At 32.1% G+C, this 20,093-nt stretch overlaps 1 protein-coding gene across 2 annotated transcripts in view; it reads left to right on the forward strand.

The window, feature by feature from the left end:
- The window catches only part of LOC145291357 (ATP-binding cassette sub-family C member 10-like), a 120,705-nt gene that overhangs the window by 84,613 nt on the left and 15,999 nt on the right, over nucleotides 1-20,093 (forward strand). For both annotated transcript variants that reach the window (XM_080137129.1, XM_080137130.1), the window contains exons 11-15: nucleotides 5,112-5,316; nucleotides 10,167-10,382; nucleotides 12,044-12,171; nucleotides 14,795-14,964; nucleotides 16,856-17,016. In XM_080137129.1, the coding sequence (XP_079993255.1) occupies nucleotides 5,112-5,316; nucleotides 10,167-10,382; nucleotides 12,044-12,171; nucleotides 14,795-14,964; nucleotides 16,856-17,016 (880 nt within the window). The remainder of the gene's footprint in view (nucleotides 1-5,111; nucleotides 5,317-10,166; nucleotides 10,383-12,043; nucleotides 12,172-14,794; nucleotides 14,965-16,855; nucleotides 17,017-20,093) is intronic.

The raw sequence follows: 20,093 nt of genomic DNA on the forward strand, positions 1-20,093 counted from the left end.
ACATGAATGAAAGAATATCGGATGTTACATGAATGAAAGAATATCGAATGTTACATGAATGAAAGAATATCGGATGTTACATGAATGAAAGAATATCGGATGTTACATGAATGAAAGAATATCGGATGTTACATGAATGAAAGAATATCGGATGTTACATGAATGAAAGAATATCGGATGTTACATGAATGAAAGAATATCGGATGTTACATGAATGAAAGAATATCGGATGTTACATGAATGAAAGAATATCGGATGTTACATGAATGAAAGAATATCAGATGTTACATGAATGAAAGAATATCGAATGTTACATGAATGAAAGAATATCGGATGTTACATGAATGAAAGAATATCGGATGTTACATGAATGAAAGAATATCGAATGTTACATGAATGAAAGAATATCGAATGTTACATGAATGAAGATGATGTGACAGTAACATGCAAGAACAGTCGTTTGAATAATCTAAATAATTTAAGTCCTCATTTCACCAATTCAGAAACATTCTTAGAAATATTTCATGGCTTTTAAATTGGTTTCTTAGATTTAGATAATTTAGATATGGACAATTTTTATTCATCTTTGGTCCAGAGCAATGGTGCATGATTGACTAAATGAATATTGTCCAGTACTATCAAATCTTAGCAAATCTACTGTTATAATTTATGCACAAATATTCTTGGGAAAGGTATGAACTCACAATCCTCTCTCCCCACTCTTGAGTAAAATATCAACATTTGTTCAGTTAACTCTTTTATACTGGCTCTTTTATTTCTGCATTAAATATTTCTTATTTCTGCATTAAATATATCCAAAAGGGTTGATATGTCGTTAAACAGACAGAATTACATTTTTTACCAAAGTAATTTTTTACAAAATGTTTGTGATTCCTAATCGACAAAATTTTACCATTGTAGACAAAGAGAAGATTTTATCAGGCATGTGTATGAAGTGTGATGATTTATAGAACTGAAACCTGAATTGAGGATATGTATTGCATGGAGAGAAATGATATGAGAACAATAAGATGTGTGTAAGTCATGTTTTAAAGACACACTTAGATTTTATGATGTCAGAAGATTAAATTTGGACAATGTAGGGATAGGTGTGCAGAACATGTTTGTTCACGTTGAAAGAATGGATGAGATTGCTTGGGTTAGTTGCATTAGCAGAGGAAGACCAATGAAAACATGGATGCGATTAGGATTTGCGTGAAATAGGAATAAATAAAGAACAACTATGTATAAATGCAGAATAATAATAAAGATCTTTATTAATATTGACTACTTTTTAAGCTTCACCTTAAAATCTGTACAATTATATCATATCGAAGTTACAATGTATGAAAAACTTAGCAATTTTAGATTTTCATTTCCAGTGATTAAAAGATTATTTTATTCTTAATCCAAAGAGAAAAACGATTGAGAATTATGAATATTTTGAAAAATAACTTTTATTATTTATTCACTAGACATTCTTATGCAGGTCATTATCAGTGATTGCTCACTGACAATAACATCTAATGTTTCTGCAGTTCAAGTGACAACATACCTCTCCAGATTTCCAGTACTCTTCACTTTTTCTGATAACTATTTCAGACCATTTTGTGTTCTCACAACAGCTGTTTACCATTGATTTTGTAGTGATAATAGCTGTTGTGTTTGTCTTGCATTTGATTTGAGTCCTTCTTGATTCTTCATGACTATTTTCTATGCCAGCAACTGATGTTTGTACCAACACATTTTTATAGGGTGGTTGGGCAGTCAGATTATTATTTTTCTCGCCCATTAAGGACAATAATTTTCTCTGGAATCTGAGTGACAATAAGCTTCCTCAAAATTCCACTCTATTTTTCCAGTCCTATTTTTTTTTCTTCTGGTTAATGAGTCACCACTTATCAAGGCCAAAAGGATGATGGTGAGTTATCCCTCATTGATCTTTCCAGCCTCTCAGACTTTACATGGCCACTCATTTTTTTTTTTTAACTATTCGGCCACAACTTATCAAGCTCAAGAGTCAATGGTTCATGTCAACCAGTGCAGCTGGTATTGCTTATATGCAGCAAGCATTCCACTAATTCAATCAACATACGTCAACTACAAATAGACAAGAAATTTATAGCTTCAAGAAATTATTGTAAGATTATTATTATTATTATTGTAATATCCACAGTTAAGGGTGATAACCAAAAAATGCATTGAGTAACAGAAATTAAGAACTTACAATTTCTAGAAAATCTATAATAACGTGTTATATTTCTCATACTTCAACCACAATGATATCGACTGCATGGTAACTTAATAAGGCTGAACTTCTTGCTTAGTGATTCACCTTGAACTTTGCAAACCGCTCCCTTTCAAATTTCTCGTTGTGAACTGAAGACAATCTTGATGATCTCCACCCCTTCTCGTGTCCTGAATATCATAAAAAATCCTTGATACTTCTGAAGCATGTAGGCCAGATCTTATTCCAGTTATATTAATAAAGAAATGCTCAGCTGAGCAAGCCCCTGTTTTCTCTGAACTTTACAACAAATGCCTTTCCTGATAACTGGAAAATTTCAAGATCGCTGACCTGCAAAATGACATCAGTCTACTCCCATTTTTTTAAACTAATTTTTTAAAATCATTAATCAATCTAGCATTAGTCTACTCCCATTTTTTTAAACTAATTTTTTAAAATCATTAATCAATCTAGCATTAGTCTACTCCCATTTTTTTAAACTAATTTTTTAAAATCATTAATCAATCTAGCATTAGTCTACTCCCATTTTTTTAAACTAATTTTTTAAAATCATTAATCAATCTAGCATTAGTCTACTCCCATTTTTTTAAACTAATTTTTTAAAATCATTAATCAATCTAGCATTAGTCTACTTCCATTTTTTTAAACTAATTTTTTAAAATCATTAATCAATCTAGCATTAGTCTATCACCTTGTAAATGTTAAACATCTTTCTGACTATCAGTATGGATTTAGGCAAGCATGTTGTAATGCGAATATGCTAACAATCATCTCCGGCAGCATATACCATGCACTGAACAAGGCAGGTGAAGCTGGAATGGTAACTCTTGACACATCCAAAGTCTTTGACAAAGTCTGGTATGGAGGTCGTTTCATGAAAATTATTGATTACTGAACAAATATTTAATATAATCAAATCCTCTTTAGCCAAAAGAAAGATCCAGGATGTGCTTGATGATCCAAACAATATGAGAATAATGTGTTCTATTATTTTTAATTTCCATAAACAACCTTTATGAAATTGATATATGGGTGTATTTACTAATGCCACCATTCTCTATTCTCAATATGTGGGTAAAACAATGTGCACATATCAAGCACAATGACTTTCAATTTATAGTTGAATGGGAACATAAATGAATGGTAGCATTTAATGCTATTAATACAAAGCTCCTTTTCTTTAACAGCAAGAAACTTATTCAACCATAGGTTGCCATGGCTAACACCATCCTATCCAAGAGTCCAACATTAAAACTCCTTGGCTTAAAATTCAGTTAAGATGAATTTGAACAAATGAATTGAATAAAGATACTACCAAAATTGCTACAAGGAAAGTGGGCTCTCTTTACCATACTAGAAATCTCCTCACACCTGCCAGCATCCTATATTTCTACGAAGCCACCACTCACCAATGCATGATGTATTGTTGTCACATCTGAGCTTATACACAAACCACTCATCTTTCCCTCTTAGACAAGGTCCAAAATAAGAGTCTCTAATCTAATAGATTCCTCACTGTCCCATTGCCGCAGTTGCATCCCTGTGCTTGTTTTACAAGTACTTTAATGAAATGTGCTCCAACAAACTTGCTGCTTTGGTGCCCCCTTGATGTAAATACATCCAACCAACCCCACAATCAGTGAAATCCCATTCCTTCGCTAGGGAAGTCTCCAGATGCTGGAGGGCTTTCTACTTTAATAGTTTCTTTCTTTGAACTGTTATCTTTTGGAATTCCTTCCTTGCTCCTTGTTTCTCTAACTACCAACACACATAAAGTATAATGTAATATGAACAAACATCTTGCTACACTACTCTTCACTTAGGTAGTCCCCTATAAATCTGGCCCTTAATTCTCTGTGGCTCCTTACATCTCCATGACAAAATTTGTGTAGCATAAAATAAACAAAAGTAAAAAATAAGACTTGAACAAAATAAAAACAGTTAATGGAATGAATTAAATTTGATTATTCATTGGAGGATTTGTGACAAGTGTTTGTTGTTGTTAGATTCGAAGATTACTGTTGTAATCAGCAGGAAAGCAGTTCCACAGTAATCTGTTCCACAGACAAGAAGCTTTTGCAAAAAAGGTTTGTCCATGGAAATTCTCTCTGATGCTAGACATATGGAATTTTGGCAACTAAATGAGGTTCTTGCTGTAGATGTCTTACAATAATAAACTAGGGTTCTTGTCCAGAATTCAGTCTCATTAAAAAAACAAATATACAGAAAAATCTTTATAGTGTATGTACCCATCACGGAACAAAAATATCATATTTCAAAAATCACATAAATTGATCAAGTAGTTTTTTTTTTGGGGGGGGGGGTTACTAAGAAAATCAAATTTGTTGATGACGCAAGATGCTATTTTGATCCACCATGTTTAATAACTCGAGACAACTCAATTCGCACTTCCAAAATTTTAAAATCAATCTTGTAATGTCTGTAGTATACTCTGAATTGCTAAAACTCATGAAATTATGATTTTCTTTTATAAAAAAAAAAAACTACCTGATTAATTTAAGTGATTTCTGGAACATGACATTTTTCGTATTCATGATGGATATGTACAACATAAAGATTTTCCTGCAGTTTGGGTCTTTAATTAGGTTGAATTCTGGACTTGCACCAAAACTAGGGATTTGAGCTCAGTCGAGTACCTTCGATAGAAATACTGATAGAGTAGAGAGAGTATGGCAATATCTCTTATGTGAGAAAAAAAAATCATCTTTCACAAGATTTTCTAATTGATATTGGTCTGACTGTATTTTTTCTTATTCCTTTTTTTTTTTTTTTTCTAGTGAGAAGGGGAGCTGGTCGTAATATTTTTCTTAACTGTTACTTGAATTATTATTATATTTTTTAGATGGTTGTTCCAGACAGACAATAGCAGTTTACCTCTCAGCAATATCACCAATGGTGAAGATAACATTAATTTCTACCTCGGCATTTATGGTGGCCTGGCAGCTCTTAATTCCATATTTGCTTTATTCCGAGCATTTTTATTTGCTTACGGCGGTTTGAAAGCTGCCAAAGTTGTTCATAATGATCTTCTGAAAACAATGCTTAAGGTTTGTCTATTACTTGAATCTAAAATGTCTATTTTTTTTAATTGAGGGAAAGGAAAGGAGATAACTGTTGGTTAATATTTTGGGTTGAGGATCGAATAAGTTCCGTTTGATTTGTAAACAGTTTCACATGAACGATTTGAGTAAAGAGTTGGCAGTTATGACATTAATTTGAATAAAAATGAAATGAATTTGAGATTTTTTAAGAAAAAATAACAATACATAGATTTTATTTAATTAGAATTTTATGGAGACTTACTTTTTTTTAATTATTATATTATTTGAATAAAAATAGTTAATTTAATCAGATGTTCAAATTGAAGAAAAGAAACTTAGATATGTTTATTTCTTATTTGGTGCATAAGTGGAACAATATTTTATAAAATGGTTTAATTTTTTTATTTCAAATGGATATTGTAAATTTTGGATCTTGAGTTGGCATTTGCATGAGTAGTTGAGACAATCTTGTTTGTATAGTAACAAAAGACATGTTTTTATACTTGTTGTTGCATACTATCTGCAGACCATTTACACAAAAACAAAAATGATACACAAGCAAATGTGACTCTTTTTTAGCATTTCAGTTTGGACCAATTATTTTTATTGTTACAATAAAAAAACTCATTAACAAAACCTGTAATTAAAAGTGTTAAAATGTTCACATGATCAGTGCTTCTCGTCATCCTAAATGGGACATCGATGGTTGTATAAAGTGATTGGGTGTTTGTTTTATAAACCAACACATTTCAGTTGAAAACATTATTACATACTTGCATGTCATGGCGAAGTTAGTATAAATTTAAAAAATTACAAAAAAATGATCCAATTCATGTGCTAGCTGTATTTTTAATAAAGAATCAGTTGCAATTACATTCTGAAATGCATTAGTGTAAAAATGGTCGACCTATAATTTGTCAATTTAAATGAAGAGTTATCTCCCTTGTTTGTCATGCTAAATTAGTTGCACAGCTCTTTCACATTAAAACGTACAATAAAACTCGATAATTCGATAAATTCTATTTTTACTTGTAATTATTTTCCTGCTGGATCATTTTTTTAGAATTTTTGGAATTTCTATTAATTTTGCCATGACACATAAGTATGCAACAATGTTTTAAGCTGAAAAAGCATCGAATATAATATGTTAAAATAATAATAATATAGCTAAAAATGATAAATCTTCACAATTGAATGCTAAAAAATTATATGGAAAGCAGAAGGTAATATTACAATTTTAATATTTTGGAAAGTCCTCTCTCTTTTATAAAACAAATGTTTTTCTCAATAAAAACAGGCAACTTTTATAAATAGTTGAACATCAGATAACTTTACAAGTCTTTATCAAATGTGACCTTTTCCTTTTATATATATATATATATGCAAATATTACATCATATAGAATATCTGCATGAATATAATTACACGTAATAGTTAACTAAAGATAATCATGCCATAAGAAAATCGAAAAAACTAATAAGGAATTAATTAAAATGAATGTTTAAAAGAATATGCAAATTAGCTGGATCTTTTGCAGATGAATGCAATTCCACAACCGATATATAACAGTTGTATTTTCTTTTTAAATAAATACAAAAAAGGGTTTTTAATATGAATACTGATATACAAAAAAAAAAAAAAAATTTATAGGAGTGTATATATATATATATATATATATATATATATTTAAATTGTAATTCAATGAATTTCAAAAAACTCTCATTGAAATGAAATGAAGTGGTTGAGTTTCATATCAAAGAATTTTTATTATTCTAAGCAAGACAAAGAATGTTTTAGAAAGTTAATCTCCTTAACCTATAGGGTTTCGATGTCTACCATCTCATCAGAGGAGTGAAAATATTAGCAAATAGTTATAAAGGTATGCACTCTATTTGCTAAAGTCAGTGAGACATGGAAAGTCAAAATGAAAATAATACATTTATCAGAAGTCCTGTAGCAGGAGTATTTGTAGAAAAAGGATATGAATGTTTTTGTTGATCCAACTTGCTTGGTAAAGTCCATATTATACGTTCTTTACATCCGTTTGGTAATAATTTCCAAGCTATATACTGGGTAATCCGCATAGCTGTGTATATATCCGAATCGGGCAAGTGCTTGTTTAAATTTGTTTTGGGTCCAGCCGATAATAATTCAAAGTCTGGTGGAAACCTTTTCATTAGAAGTTTATATTATTTTTAGTGGGGTGAAGTGTTAGGGAGAGTAGGTAATGGTAAGCGGTAGACATCGAAACCCTATAGATTAAGGAGATTAACTTTCTAAAACATTCTTTGTCTTGCTTAGAATAATAAAAATTCTTTGATATGAAGCTCAACCACTTCATTTCATTTCAATGAGAGTTTTTTGAAATTCATTGATTACAATTTAATTTTAATTTATTTGCTCTATCTTGCATATCGAGCAATTCTTGTTTAGATGGGATAACTTATAGAATATTACTGCCAGTAATATTTTGTAAACCTACAATCTCACGTTTACATAACAACTGATTGTTAAATAAAAACTATTCCGAAGTATATATATATATATATATATATATATATATATATATATATATATATATATAGTAGAATACTGATCCCATGATATATATAAGCTATAAATATAGCATTAATTTTAATGTTTTTCTTTTACTAGTAAGTATGTTATAGTTTTTTTGTGGCATCCCTCAAAGTGGTAAGGTTTATAAAAATTAAATATATACTTGTAGAATATTAAAAAACATTTTTTTTAAATGTACCCATGTTACTCATCAGGTTGTCTCAACTGTATATGCCAAAACTCATAATGGTCCATTTATTAGTTTGAATATTACTTTGTATATATGAATATATTTATATGTATGTATTTATTTATATATATATATATAATTTTCTATATGTAGAAATAAGCTAACATGTATTTTTGTCTGCTCACAAAAAAAATGTGCAAAAAAAGCATCAAATAGGTTTTTAGTGGTAGAAAATTTTATTAAAGTTTTAAAAAGGATAAGTAGAGTCATTAGAATTTTGGGGAAGATCGATGCAGGGAGAAAAAAATAGACACTAAAAATAGTCAAAAGACTATTCAACTAAAATGAAAAATAAAAAAAAGAACCTCGAAGTACCTTTCGTCCGACCCTTGTCAAGAGATTATTCGGCAGCGATTAAAATAAAACAATATACACATTTGAAAAATGGAGGCGAAGTACATTGTTTTATTTTAATCGCTGCCGACATAATCTCTTGACAAGGGTCGGACGAAAGGTACTTCGAGGTTCTTTTTTTTTATTTTAGTTGAATAGTCTTTTGACTATTTTTAATGTCTATTTTTTTCTCCCTGCATCGATCTTCCCCAAAATTCTAATGACTCCACTTATCCTTTTTAAAACTTTAATATATATATGCATATATATATATATATATACGTTTTTGTCATCTTATGATGATTCAATAAAGAATCAAAAATATTCATGATACATATGGAACATATGTAACCCCTACAGGGTAGCTCAGGTGCACAGGCTTGTGGGTCGAGATGCAGCTGTAGCCGATACCTGTGGCGTCACCTATGTTCTTGTCTAGTGGTCGAATTCATCTCCATCGCCGTCGGTCGCTCTCCGGTTCCGCTTTCAAATCAGCTTCCAAACGTCACCTGGGCTATCGGAGAAATATATTGCATTCACAATGGCGTTTCCAATTAAAGAAAAGAAAGCCAAAACTTCTTAATTGTTTTTTTTAGCATAGAATTGATTATTGTCTTCGACTTTACAAATAATAGTTACACACTGGCCTAGTCATGCAACTTAGGGGGGCTGGCAGTTTTCTTTCCTTTACCAAGCACTTCGTTCTTTTTCTATCGTCAGTCTACGGGGAAGGATCAGCTGACAGAGACACGCGTATTGGAACGTGTCACAAAAAGAAGCCCTCTCTCCCTTTCCTCACCTTGTTTTATCAATATCGCTAGCTGTAACCCCCCCCCCCACTTCTCCAAGTATGCCCACAAGTGGCGGTCAACCAATCAGCGTCCGCGCCTTTGTTCGGAGGGGGGGTGCAGTAAAGGCGTGCTTGGTTGCCGAAGAGAAAGAAAAGAAAATAATAAAAGCGACCCTTACATTTATCCAAGCAAAAGAAAAGGAAAGATTTTCCTTTCTCATATTCTCTCCCCCACCTCCTCCGCCCCATCAGCGAGGAAATAAACGTTCTCATGCCAGGAATACGAGATGTCACGCCTAATTAGCCTCAACGGACCTACCACGTGGGTCTTCGAGTGGTCTCTCTCTCCGTCACTGGACGACATCTCTATCAACGCAGTCCGTCTGTTAATTTTCAGAATTATTTTTATGACTTATTCTGGCATTGACACGTGCTGTGGTATTCCCGGCGAGACGGAGGGGGAGATCATTTTGATTATCCACCAAGAAACAGACGTATTCTGTTTAAAACAACATCAAACCATCATCATCATTAGAATTCAGCCGTGCGAATTCCTCTAAATTCGTGTCAATGAGACGACCCAGGCGACAAGCTGTTCCTTAATCAACTAGCAAGGTCTCTCAGCATCGCTCGGTCCCCATCGGGGCACATACATTAATGTCTATTTTAATACAAAAAGATAATTAAAAAAACATAATAAAACGGTTAATTCTGTTATTTTTAAAATTGTTTGCTTAAATGAAAGAATGTTGCTTAAGTACACTGTAAATTATGCAGAAGTCATCTACTCTTATCATGGTCATAGCTCTTGTGCTTTTTCTCTCTCATTTCAAGTAAAAATTTAATAAACTGTTAAATTAATCATCTACTCCAAAAAAAATATTATCGATGCCAATACATTAATGCATATTGTTTATTTTGTAGGCTCCAATCAATTTCTTTGATACAACTCCTATTGGACGGATCATCAATCGGTTTTCGTCTGATGTTTTTACAATTGATGACAGTTTGCCTTTTCAACTTAACTTGCTACTTGCCAACGTGTATAGTCTGGTCGGCACCTTGGTGATTATCTGCTACGGTTCACCCTGGTTTTGTGTGCTTCTTGTCCCACTTGGATTCCTATATCACTTCATTCAGGTAAGTACTTGACATTCCTTTTTGACCCCTAATAGAACATAGAGCTCCCATGTTTGTCCTCCACTATGATCTACTCCCCCCCCACCCACACCTCTGCATAATTTTTCTTTATAGCTTCCTACTCTTCAGCTTCATTAAGGATGCTGTGTCTCCCTGTTTCACTTTCCTTGGTGATTCCGGTTGAGAACATGTAGAGTTAGATTGGTTGGTTATTTTTGAAGAAGGTGCCCAATCAATTTTTATTTTTATTTATTTTTTGTGTATTTGTTCAGAACTCCCACTCCCATGAAAAAACAAAAATAAAGAAAACTATGTATGATGTACGGAAAAATATATCATACACTAAAAATCATTTTTATTCCCCCCAAAGGAGTCGGCATTAAATAACTGAAAAGGGTTGATATGCCGTAAAACAAAACAACCAACCAACAATCATGTAAATTGATTTTGTAGTTTTTTATAAAAAAAAATCTTTTTTAACCAATTATTGGGAATTTGTAGGTATTATGAAAATGCTTAAGGCAAAAGTTTACATTATTTAGAGTTATCTCCCTTCTTCCTTTAAACTGTTTTTAAGACGGCGTCACAAGATCGTTGCTTGTAGTTTTGTCATAAAATTTAATTTTCTTATTTAAAAATAAAACTATTTGATCAATGTATATGATTTTTGGTATAGAATATTTTCTTTCCATCACGAATATGTACATACAGATTTTTATTTTATTTTTTTCAGTGTAGATCTGGACAAGCACCTTGTTTACATTGATGAACTAGCCTCAGTTTTTGTTTTGCCCTAGCTTACAGCCTAATATTTAGCATTCTGTCAGCCATTATAACTGGGAAACGTGTTTATTAAGCTCTATCTTTTTAGTGACAGTGACTCTTTTTAAATTTGAAATTTTTTGAGATTCAACAAACACTGATAAAATTAGGGGTGAAGAGATGTTGTTTTGATCTGTTTTGAGAGTCTGGTATGATCTTTAAGAAAGAACAACTATATTAACATTGAACTAAATTTTACTTATTGGACTAAAATGGTGTTCTAATTTCAAAATACTTCGATACTATTTTCATTGGAATGGGATGGGGAGACAGTGTGGTTAAAATTCTGTAGTAAGTTCTTTTTTGTGCTTTTATGAAAATCGAAATATTAAATTTCATTAAAAACTAATGGTATCTACTTAATTTTCATGTTGAAATTAGTAACATATCCAAAAATTATGAAAAACAAAGTAGAAAATTAATTAATGAAAATAGTTTTCAAAGAAATTTTAAGTTATACATAAATAAACAGCATGAACTCAGGAGAAGCAACTGCAGTCTGTCTTGCTGTCTTCTTACAAGTAATGGTGGATATCACTGAATCATGAAATAGTCAAAGTACATGTTTTATGTAATAATGCAGCAATATTTAACTAATTGCCACATAAGAATTAAGTAGATAACATTGGTTTTTAATGGAAATTCATTTTTTTGATTTTCGCTCTAATAACGAAGAAGCACCATTCTTTTTTTCTTTTTCAAAACAAACCATATGGACTATAAACAGGAATGCATTTTTGAATTGCATCAAAATTCTTATTTTCTAAAATAATTATATTTCATCATTTTTTAACTTGTATGTTTTTCAATTGTTATTTTCATTTTCTTTTTATTTTTAGCAATATTATCGACACACTTCTCGTGAAATCAAGCGTATATCAAGTGTGACGCAATCTCATATTTATGCACATTTCTCAGAGACACTGACAGGTTTATCGACCATCAGAGCATTCCGGGAAGGATTCAGGTAGAGTTCGGAAACATTGATACTACCTAATGCCCATTTAATCTATCATTAACATTCATTTGTTTGAATTCCCAGTTAAAGAAAAAATTTTATTAAAAAACAATTTTATAATAAAACAACTAATTCAATAGTCAATCATTTTATATTTAATTATAAATATTCTCAATATATTTAAACAATTTTTTTTTTTTCACAATTTTCACCTCACTATCCAACCACCATGAAATCGTTTTCCATGGCAATGGACAAGGCTGAATTGCTTGTCCAGCAGATTGCCCATAACTCCACCTTGAACTCTGCTTTAGTTTTTGTCATCTTTGTGTTTGTTTTACAAGTACTTTCACAGAATGTGTTCTAATGAACTTACTACTCTCACTTGTACTAGTTGTATCCTCTTAATGAAAATATCCTCAACCCACCTGACTTGTTGCAAAATCCCATCCCCTCACCATAGAGTCCCTAGATGCTAAAAGATTTTTTCTTGGGCCACTTACCTTTGAAATTCATATTCCTGTTCCCTGTTTTCCCATACTAGCACGGAGTAATTAAAATATAAATGACGGCGTTGTCAGATTGAAAGAGTTAAGACACAAAAATGATGAGACTGATAAGAGAAAAAGTCTCGGTTATTTCATTTTAAATTGAAGATTTTTAACAAAGAAAAAGAGTTTGGGCTGTTTCATGTTTCTCCAGATATTTGAGAAATGTTGTTGTTAAGATAATACCAATATCTGCTGAGTCTAATTAATCACAAGAATGAAGAGAGAATCTTTTTATTTTCACTTGAGAACTTGGGGAATAGGAAATATGTTATGATATGTTATGTAATGGAGGTTAGCAAGGTGTGTTGTCTCAATAGAGTTTCTCTGATGTCTTATAAGTAGAGGTTGGGCTATCTATTTTGTGTATGCCACAAAACAAAGATAATTTTTGTAACAATCAAAATCAATAGACAGAAAAGAGTTGATATTAAAACGATTTTATAAACGAACAGGAAATTGGCAGACCAAATTCGACACGGGTCACCAAGGTTAATCAATTGTTTGTATAAAGAATAAGCTACTCTTTGAAAATGGAGTGATTGAAATATAAATATGAGCAAACATCTTGCGGCCCAATTCCTTTTACACGTTGCCTGTTCCTCTATAAGTTTATCCCCCCATTACATTCGTTCTCTATGATTTAATGACAATATGCTTTGTTTGACATGAACAAAAGTTTAAGAAAAAAAAACAATTTAATAGAAGTAATTTTTTTATTTTATGAATTTGAAATATTTTTATTTTTAACTAGCAGTTTAGCCCGGCTTTGCTTGGGCCCCATGTACTGTTCATAACTTTATATGCATATGTATATATTAAAAAGTGTGCATATGTATGGCGCTGCCTTTCTATATAATAGGCTTCCTTAACTACGATAGAGACCACAGAGGTCAAATTTTTTTTACTTTGGCCTTAATTTTGACCCCTTAACATTTATTTTTTTGGGCTCAAATAAATTTAAAATGTCTGACCCATATCTAAGTAACCTACATCTAAAATTGCAAGTGTTTAGACCCAAAACTGGCAGAGGAGTTTGGTAGAATCTGCAAAGGTCAACTCTTTCAACTTTGACCTCTTGGCAACCAAATTTTCGCCCAAAAACTAATTAAAAAGCTTGCTGAAAGTCTGAATACCCTTTATGTAAAATTTCAAATGTTTAGACCCAAAATTGGCTTAACAGTTTGCTAGAGACCGCAAAGGTCAAATCTTTTAAACTTTGACCCCTTGAAAGCCAAATTATGAGCAATAAAATGATTAAAAAGCTTGCCCTATGTCTGAATACCTTTTATGTAAAATTTCAAATGTTTAGACCAAAAATTGGCTCAGTTATTTGTTAGAGACCACAGATATTAATTTTTTTTTAACTTTGACCCCAATTTTGATCTTTAACATTTACTGTTTTGGGCTCAAATCAAATTATAAAGTTAGATCTATATCCAAGTAACCTATATATAAAATTTACAGGTGGTTAGACCCAAAATTAGCAAAGGAGTTTGGTAGAGTTCTCAAAGGTCAAATCGTTGAACTTTGACCTCTTAACAGCAAAATTTCTAGCCAAATCCCAATTAAAAAGATTTTCCAAAATCTCAATACCCCCTATGTCAAATTTCGAGTCTGTAGACTGAAAATTGACCGCGTTATTTAGTAGGGAAATGTATACAGACAGGCACACAGACATTTTCACTTTTATAGATATATAGATTAATTTCCGAATATTATTAAATTAAAATTATCTCATAAAATATTCAGAATATTTCACATAAACTTTAATCATTTGAATTATGATTTTTAAAAATAAAATTTTTAATAATTTTTAATACATGATAAATTTTTAAATAAGTAAATTTTAATCTTTGAAATGAATTTCGATATAAGTAAATAGTCGTCCACTTCAGTTTTTGTGTCTGCTATGCTAAAAAAAGGGATCATTTCATGTTAAATTTAAATAGAAAACTAAACACCCTTCTCAAGTTTTAAACTAAATTTTTCAAAAAATGCCTTATTTTTTATTTAATTTCATAAGAAATTTTTAACCGTATGAATTTAATTTTTCTTACAATATATATATTTTTTTATTTTAGATTTCAGGAAGAAAATCTTTGTAAATTAGATGACAATCAACGAGCAATGTTTGCTGGTATGGCTGCTTCCTGTTGGCTGGATTTTCGTCTGCAGATTATCGGTGTAGCTATGGTGTCAGGGGTGGCCATTATTGCTGTTCTTGAACACCATTTTCAAACTGCAAATGCAGGTTAGTGTTGATAGTTATCTCCCCTTGATGCTTTTACTATTGTCTGCTCAATGGCATTGGTGAGCAGTTTTTTTTGTTTTTTTTAATTTTTTTTTTTTTTTATTACATTTTCACCCCAAACAAAGCACATTGCCACTTTGATGTAGGGGGATACTATCAGGGAATAAGCTATAGGGGTACTATGTGGGGAGTTAGCCAGCAAGATATCGGCTCACATTACACTTGAACTTCTGCATGTCAGTACAGTTGGGGAAGCAGAAACCTGGAAGGGAATTCCAAAGTCTAGCAGTTCTGGGGAAGAAACTACTGGAGTAGAAGGCTCTCTTACATCTAGGGATCTCTACTGTGAAGGGGTGGGATTTTGCTCATTGTCGGGTTTGTCGGGGGTATTTAAGTCGAGGGGGGTACAAGTGCTTGCAGTTCATCAGAGCATTCACCGTTAAAATACTTGTAGAACAGGTAGAGGGATGCTACATTTCGTTGATGGGCTGAAGCTTAGATGACAATTCAGGACCTATCAGGTTGGCGACTCTCTTTTGAACCTTGTCCAGGAGTGAGAGACGAGCAGCAGATGCACCAGCCCAAATATGACAACAATACTCCATGCATGGGCGAATGGTGGCCTTATAGAGGTACAATTGCAGTAAAAATTGCTCACTATGCTTTTTTTCACCTCAAACAAGACACATTGCGACTGAGATGTGAATTATGAACTGTGCATACAGGGGTGCACTAAGTAGGGAGTTGAGCAGCAAGATATCTGTTCACATTATATTAGTACTGTCAGGAAAGTAGGAGATAGGAAAGGAATTCCAAAGTCTGACAATCTGAGGAAAGAAACTATTAAAGTAAAAGGCTTTCTGGTATCTAGGGACCTCAACAGTGAATGGGGTGAAATTTTGCTGCTTTTTATGTTAGTCGAAAGTATGTACATTGGGGGAGGGCACAAGTGCTAGGAGTTCATCAGAGTACATTCTGTTAAAATACTTGTAAAACAAGCACAGGGATGCAACATTGTGGTGATGGGATAGGGGTTGGAGCTTGGTGGATTGTGCAAGACCTATTAGATTTTAGATTTTTTTTTTACTTTGTCTAAAAGTGAAAGTCTAGAGGATTTTTTTTTTTTTTGAAGCATTGTTGAATTATTAAAAAAACAAAACTATTAGAAGCCATACAATGCCGATTTAAGAGTTAGAAAAAAAAAGATATACTTATTTCCTCTGAAGATGTCTACTATTGTCAAAAAATTCAAGATTAAAATAAATATATTTGCATTGTATGACTGCTAATGGTTTTTAATAATTAAAATAATTAAATAATTAAAATTTAATAATTAAAATTTAAAAACTAAATAATGCTTCAAAAGAAGAACGGTCCTCAATTTAATCAAATATTCTCTTCAAAACTGAATATTTAATTACGGCATAATCACATTGACACACTAGTTCTCATTAGATCATCAAGCAACGTTAAGCCTGGTCAGTACCAGATGGGTGAGTAATTTGAAATACTAAGTGCTGTATGTAGGAGGACGTCACCCCCTGCAAGAGTTAATGGGGATATACACTTGTGAATTTTGTACTCGCTTGAAACTTTCTTCTTCAGAGGAAGTCTGTTCAATCTGTATCGGGTGAGTGTCGCCATTTCAGTTTACTTTTCAATATAAATAAGAAGCATATCCATTTAGAATATGTTATTAACGAGAGTAAAGTTGGATTTACAATGTATTCCAGTTTGCGAATATTTTATGAATTTCAAGCCATTTTTCTACTGAAATGACTTTTGGTTTTTATTACTTTTCAAATTATTATGCTTATTGAACTGAAATTCAATGATAATGTGTTTGACATTTTTTTATTGATAATTTTAAAATTATTTTCTCATCTTATAGTTTTGGTAGGACTGGCACTTACATATGCTCTGTCCATCACAAAACTCCTCAATGGAGTCGTTGTATACTTTACGGAAACAGAGAAAATGATGGTCAGTGTGGAAAGAGCTTATCAATATATTGACAGAGTTCCTCGAGAAAGAGAAGTTGGTCTTAATTTGGTAAGTTTTTTTATTGACTACTAGCGGGGGGGGGGTATCCAGCGTTGCCCGGGTGTTTGTAGGTGTGTGCGTTTTTGGGTAAATGAAAACAAAAATCATTGGTTGTTTTAAAAAAAACGAAGCCTTGACACGCAGTTGGAAAATAATAAAGTGTGAAAAAAAAGTGCAACTTGGCAGGTGCCCGTTTTTGATGAGTTAATGATGTCAATTTTGAGTGCGGGACAGTGTTTTATTTACCGCGAGTCTGTTTGCTTCTTTTTTTTAATATGGAAAAAGTTTAATGCACATGCAGCGATCGAAAATTGTTGAATATTTATCTTTTGAAAGTCGGGCAAATTAAATAGACAGGCGACCCCGGTTGTTAACTCGTAGATATTATCATTTAGGTGCGATATAAAAAGTTATTTCCATGGCAAGTGCTCGTCTGAGCTCCATTCTCTGGTCCCCCCTCGCCAATCTTTTTCAAAAATCACCCGACTAGCTGAAACCACTGTCAATAATTTTCCCCACTCCTTATCTATGCCTAAATCAAAACGTAGATTCCATGAACAAAGCTTCTTTCTTAGAACTGCATGCCTGTGGAACTCTGTTCCGCTTGCCTGTTTCCCTCCCGACTTCAACCTGGATGTCTTCAAGTCCAACACAAACAAATTCCTGATGAACTGCCCCCTTAAGTAATAACACTTTATCAACTTTCCAATACTATTACTACACTATTCCATTGATTACTGTACACACAATAATCCTTATCCCCGAGTGGCCCTTGGGCCTTGATAAGTGGTGACCTCCATGTAAAAAAAAAAAAAAAAAAAAAAAAAAAAGTTATAAGAAGTTGTGAGGCGACTGATCAGTTCTCGGAAAAAAGCCTTTATTGAACATACACGAAAATGCACACACACACACACACAAGTATTTTCTCTTTTATTGCATTCCAGCATTGCCCGGGTGTTTGTAGGTGTGTGTGTTTTGGGGTAAATAAAAAGAAAAATCATTTGCCGAGTGTCCCGGGTGTTTGTTTAAAAAAAACGAAGCCTTGACGCGCAGTTGGAAAATAATAAAGTGTGAAAAAAAAACGTGCAACATTTAATGGTAGGTGCCCGTTTTTGACGAGTTAATGACGTCAACTTTGAGTCGGGACTGTGTTTTATTTACTGCGAGTCTGTTTGCTTCTTTTTTTTATGCGAAAAAGCTTAATGCACATACGGTGATCGAAAATTGTTGAATATTTATCTTTTGAAAGTCGGGCAAATTAAATAGACAGGCGACCCCGGTTGTTAACTCGTAGCTATTATCATTTAGGCGCGATATAAAAAGTTTTCAGAAGTTGTGAGGCGACCGATCGGTTCTCGGAAAAAAACCTTTCTTGGACATACACGAAAACGCACACACACACAAACATTTTCGTTTTTATATTTATAGATAACATTTAAAGTCGGCTTCATGCTTTTCAATTATCATTGTCGAGTGTTCAAAATCATTGGATTATGTTTAAGCCTGGATTATCTTTCCTCTCTAGAATACTACTATGCATGCACTCTCTTGAATTTTTGGAATAAACGATCGTGAAATGCATTACAGACAAAAAAAAATATAAATTCTCATTGTGTCGTATATCAATTAAAGAAATGAGACATGAATATAATATTAAATATCAGATTTTATTGTAATAAGCCACACAATATTTATAACTCAAATGAATACACGAATCGTTATTGGTTTAACATCTGTTTTACATGTCAGCATGTATTGGACAGTTTTTAGAATTGACTTTCAAACTAATCTCTGGCCAGATCTTTATTTATCCATCTTTCTCTCACATTCATCCTTATCATTTTTTCCCATGTTTTCCTGTGAACTGATTCTTCTACTGTGAACTGATTCTGCTACAGAGTATTTATTTTTTAGAAGCGGCAAACTTTAAATTGACAACTCTATTTTCTTTAATTGAAGATTTGGCAACTATCAATTATTTTGAGTTCAGCTTGGTTTATCAATTCATCATGTGATTTCAGTAGGACGGAGTCACATGCCAGAGAGTATGTGATACGATCAATTTATTGAGAGAAACGTTTGATGAAGGAAAAATTTTATAAAATAGACTTGTCAACTTGCCACCTCGTTCATGCAATTAAACCCCATTAGATTATTTTCTTTAAGGATATGTAAAGTTCCATATCTATGTTGTTAAACCAGACCACTTGAAGATAACATTCGACTTGTTATTGCCAAAGTACGGTCTAATTTAATGTGTAGAGGTGTGAAAATTGAGCCTCTACATTGCACCATATATTATGCACAGGCTATATACCCAAAATTGTATTTAAATTATAAATGCTAGAAATTAATCTTTTGAATAAACCATATATTTGTATAATAAAAATATTTTTCTGTGATTTATTTTAATTTAAAGTTTGCCATCTCTTAAAAAAATACTCTACACTAAATTTAAACTTTCAACATGAATGTTTATTCTTCTGCAGTATGTATTTAATCGTCCTCAAATATAAAATGTACGTAATGTCTTCCTCTTTATGTCTTTTATACAGTTTATGTTCATTTATAATTGCATGCACATGAGTTATTCCTAAACTAATTAACTGATCATTATGGACTTTGGAACACAGCTGCTAAGCAGCAGGGGTTGTAATGTAGGCTATATTTAGTTTAATTTTTATACAAAAAACGTGGAAAGGAGTTGAAATTTTTTTTAAAATTTTAACAAAATATGCATTTGACGTCAGCATATATATATATATATATATATATATATGTGTGTATGTGTGTGTCGCCAAATTTCAGTTTATTTAGAGTATTTGAAAGGGTTTGTTTGTTTGTTTTTTTCTGATGAGTCCACAGAAGAAATATCCGGTATTAATGTACAAATATCAGTTTTTCCCCTTTGAATGAAACAGATCTGCAAATGTGCTAAGGTTTTTGTTTAAAAAAAAAATGATTGGTAAAATGAATAATTTCTTGAACTTTGGAATCTATCAAAATTATGTACATACCTATAATATGATTATGTTATCAAAGAGTAAATCCTTAACAAACCAAAACTTATCTTGATAAGAAAAGCT

The sequence above is a fragment of the Euprymna scolopes genome, chromosome 12, assembly GCF_053919585.1.
Source record: "Euprymna scolopes isolate OS-2025 chromosome 12, ASM5391958v1, whole genome shotgun sequence".
Classification (NCBI taxonomy): Eukaryota; Metazoa; Mollusca; class Cephalopoda; order Sepiida; family Sepiolidae; genus Euprymna; species Euprymna scolopes.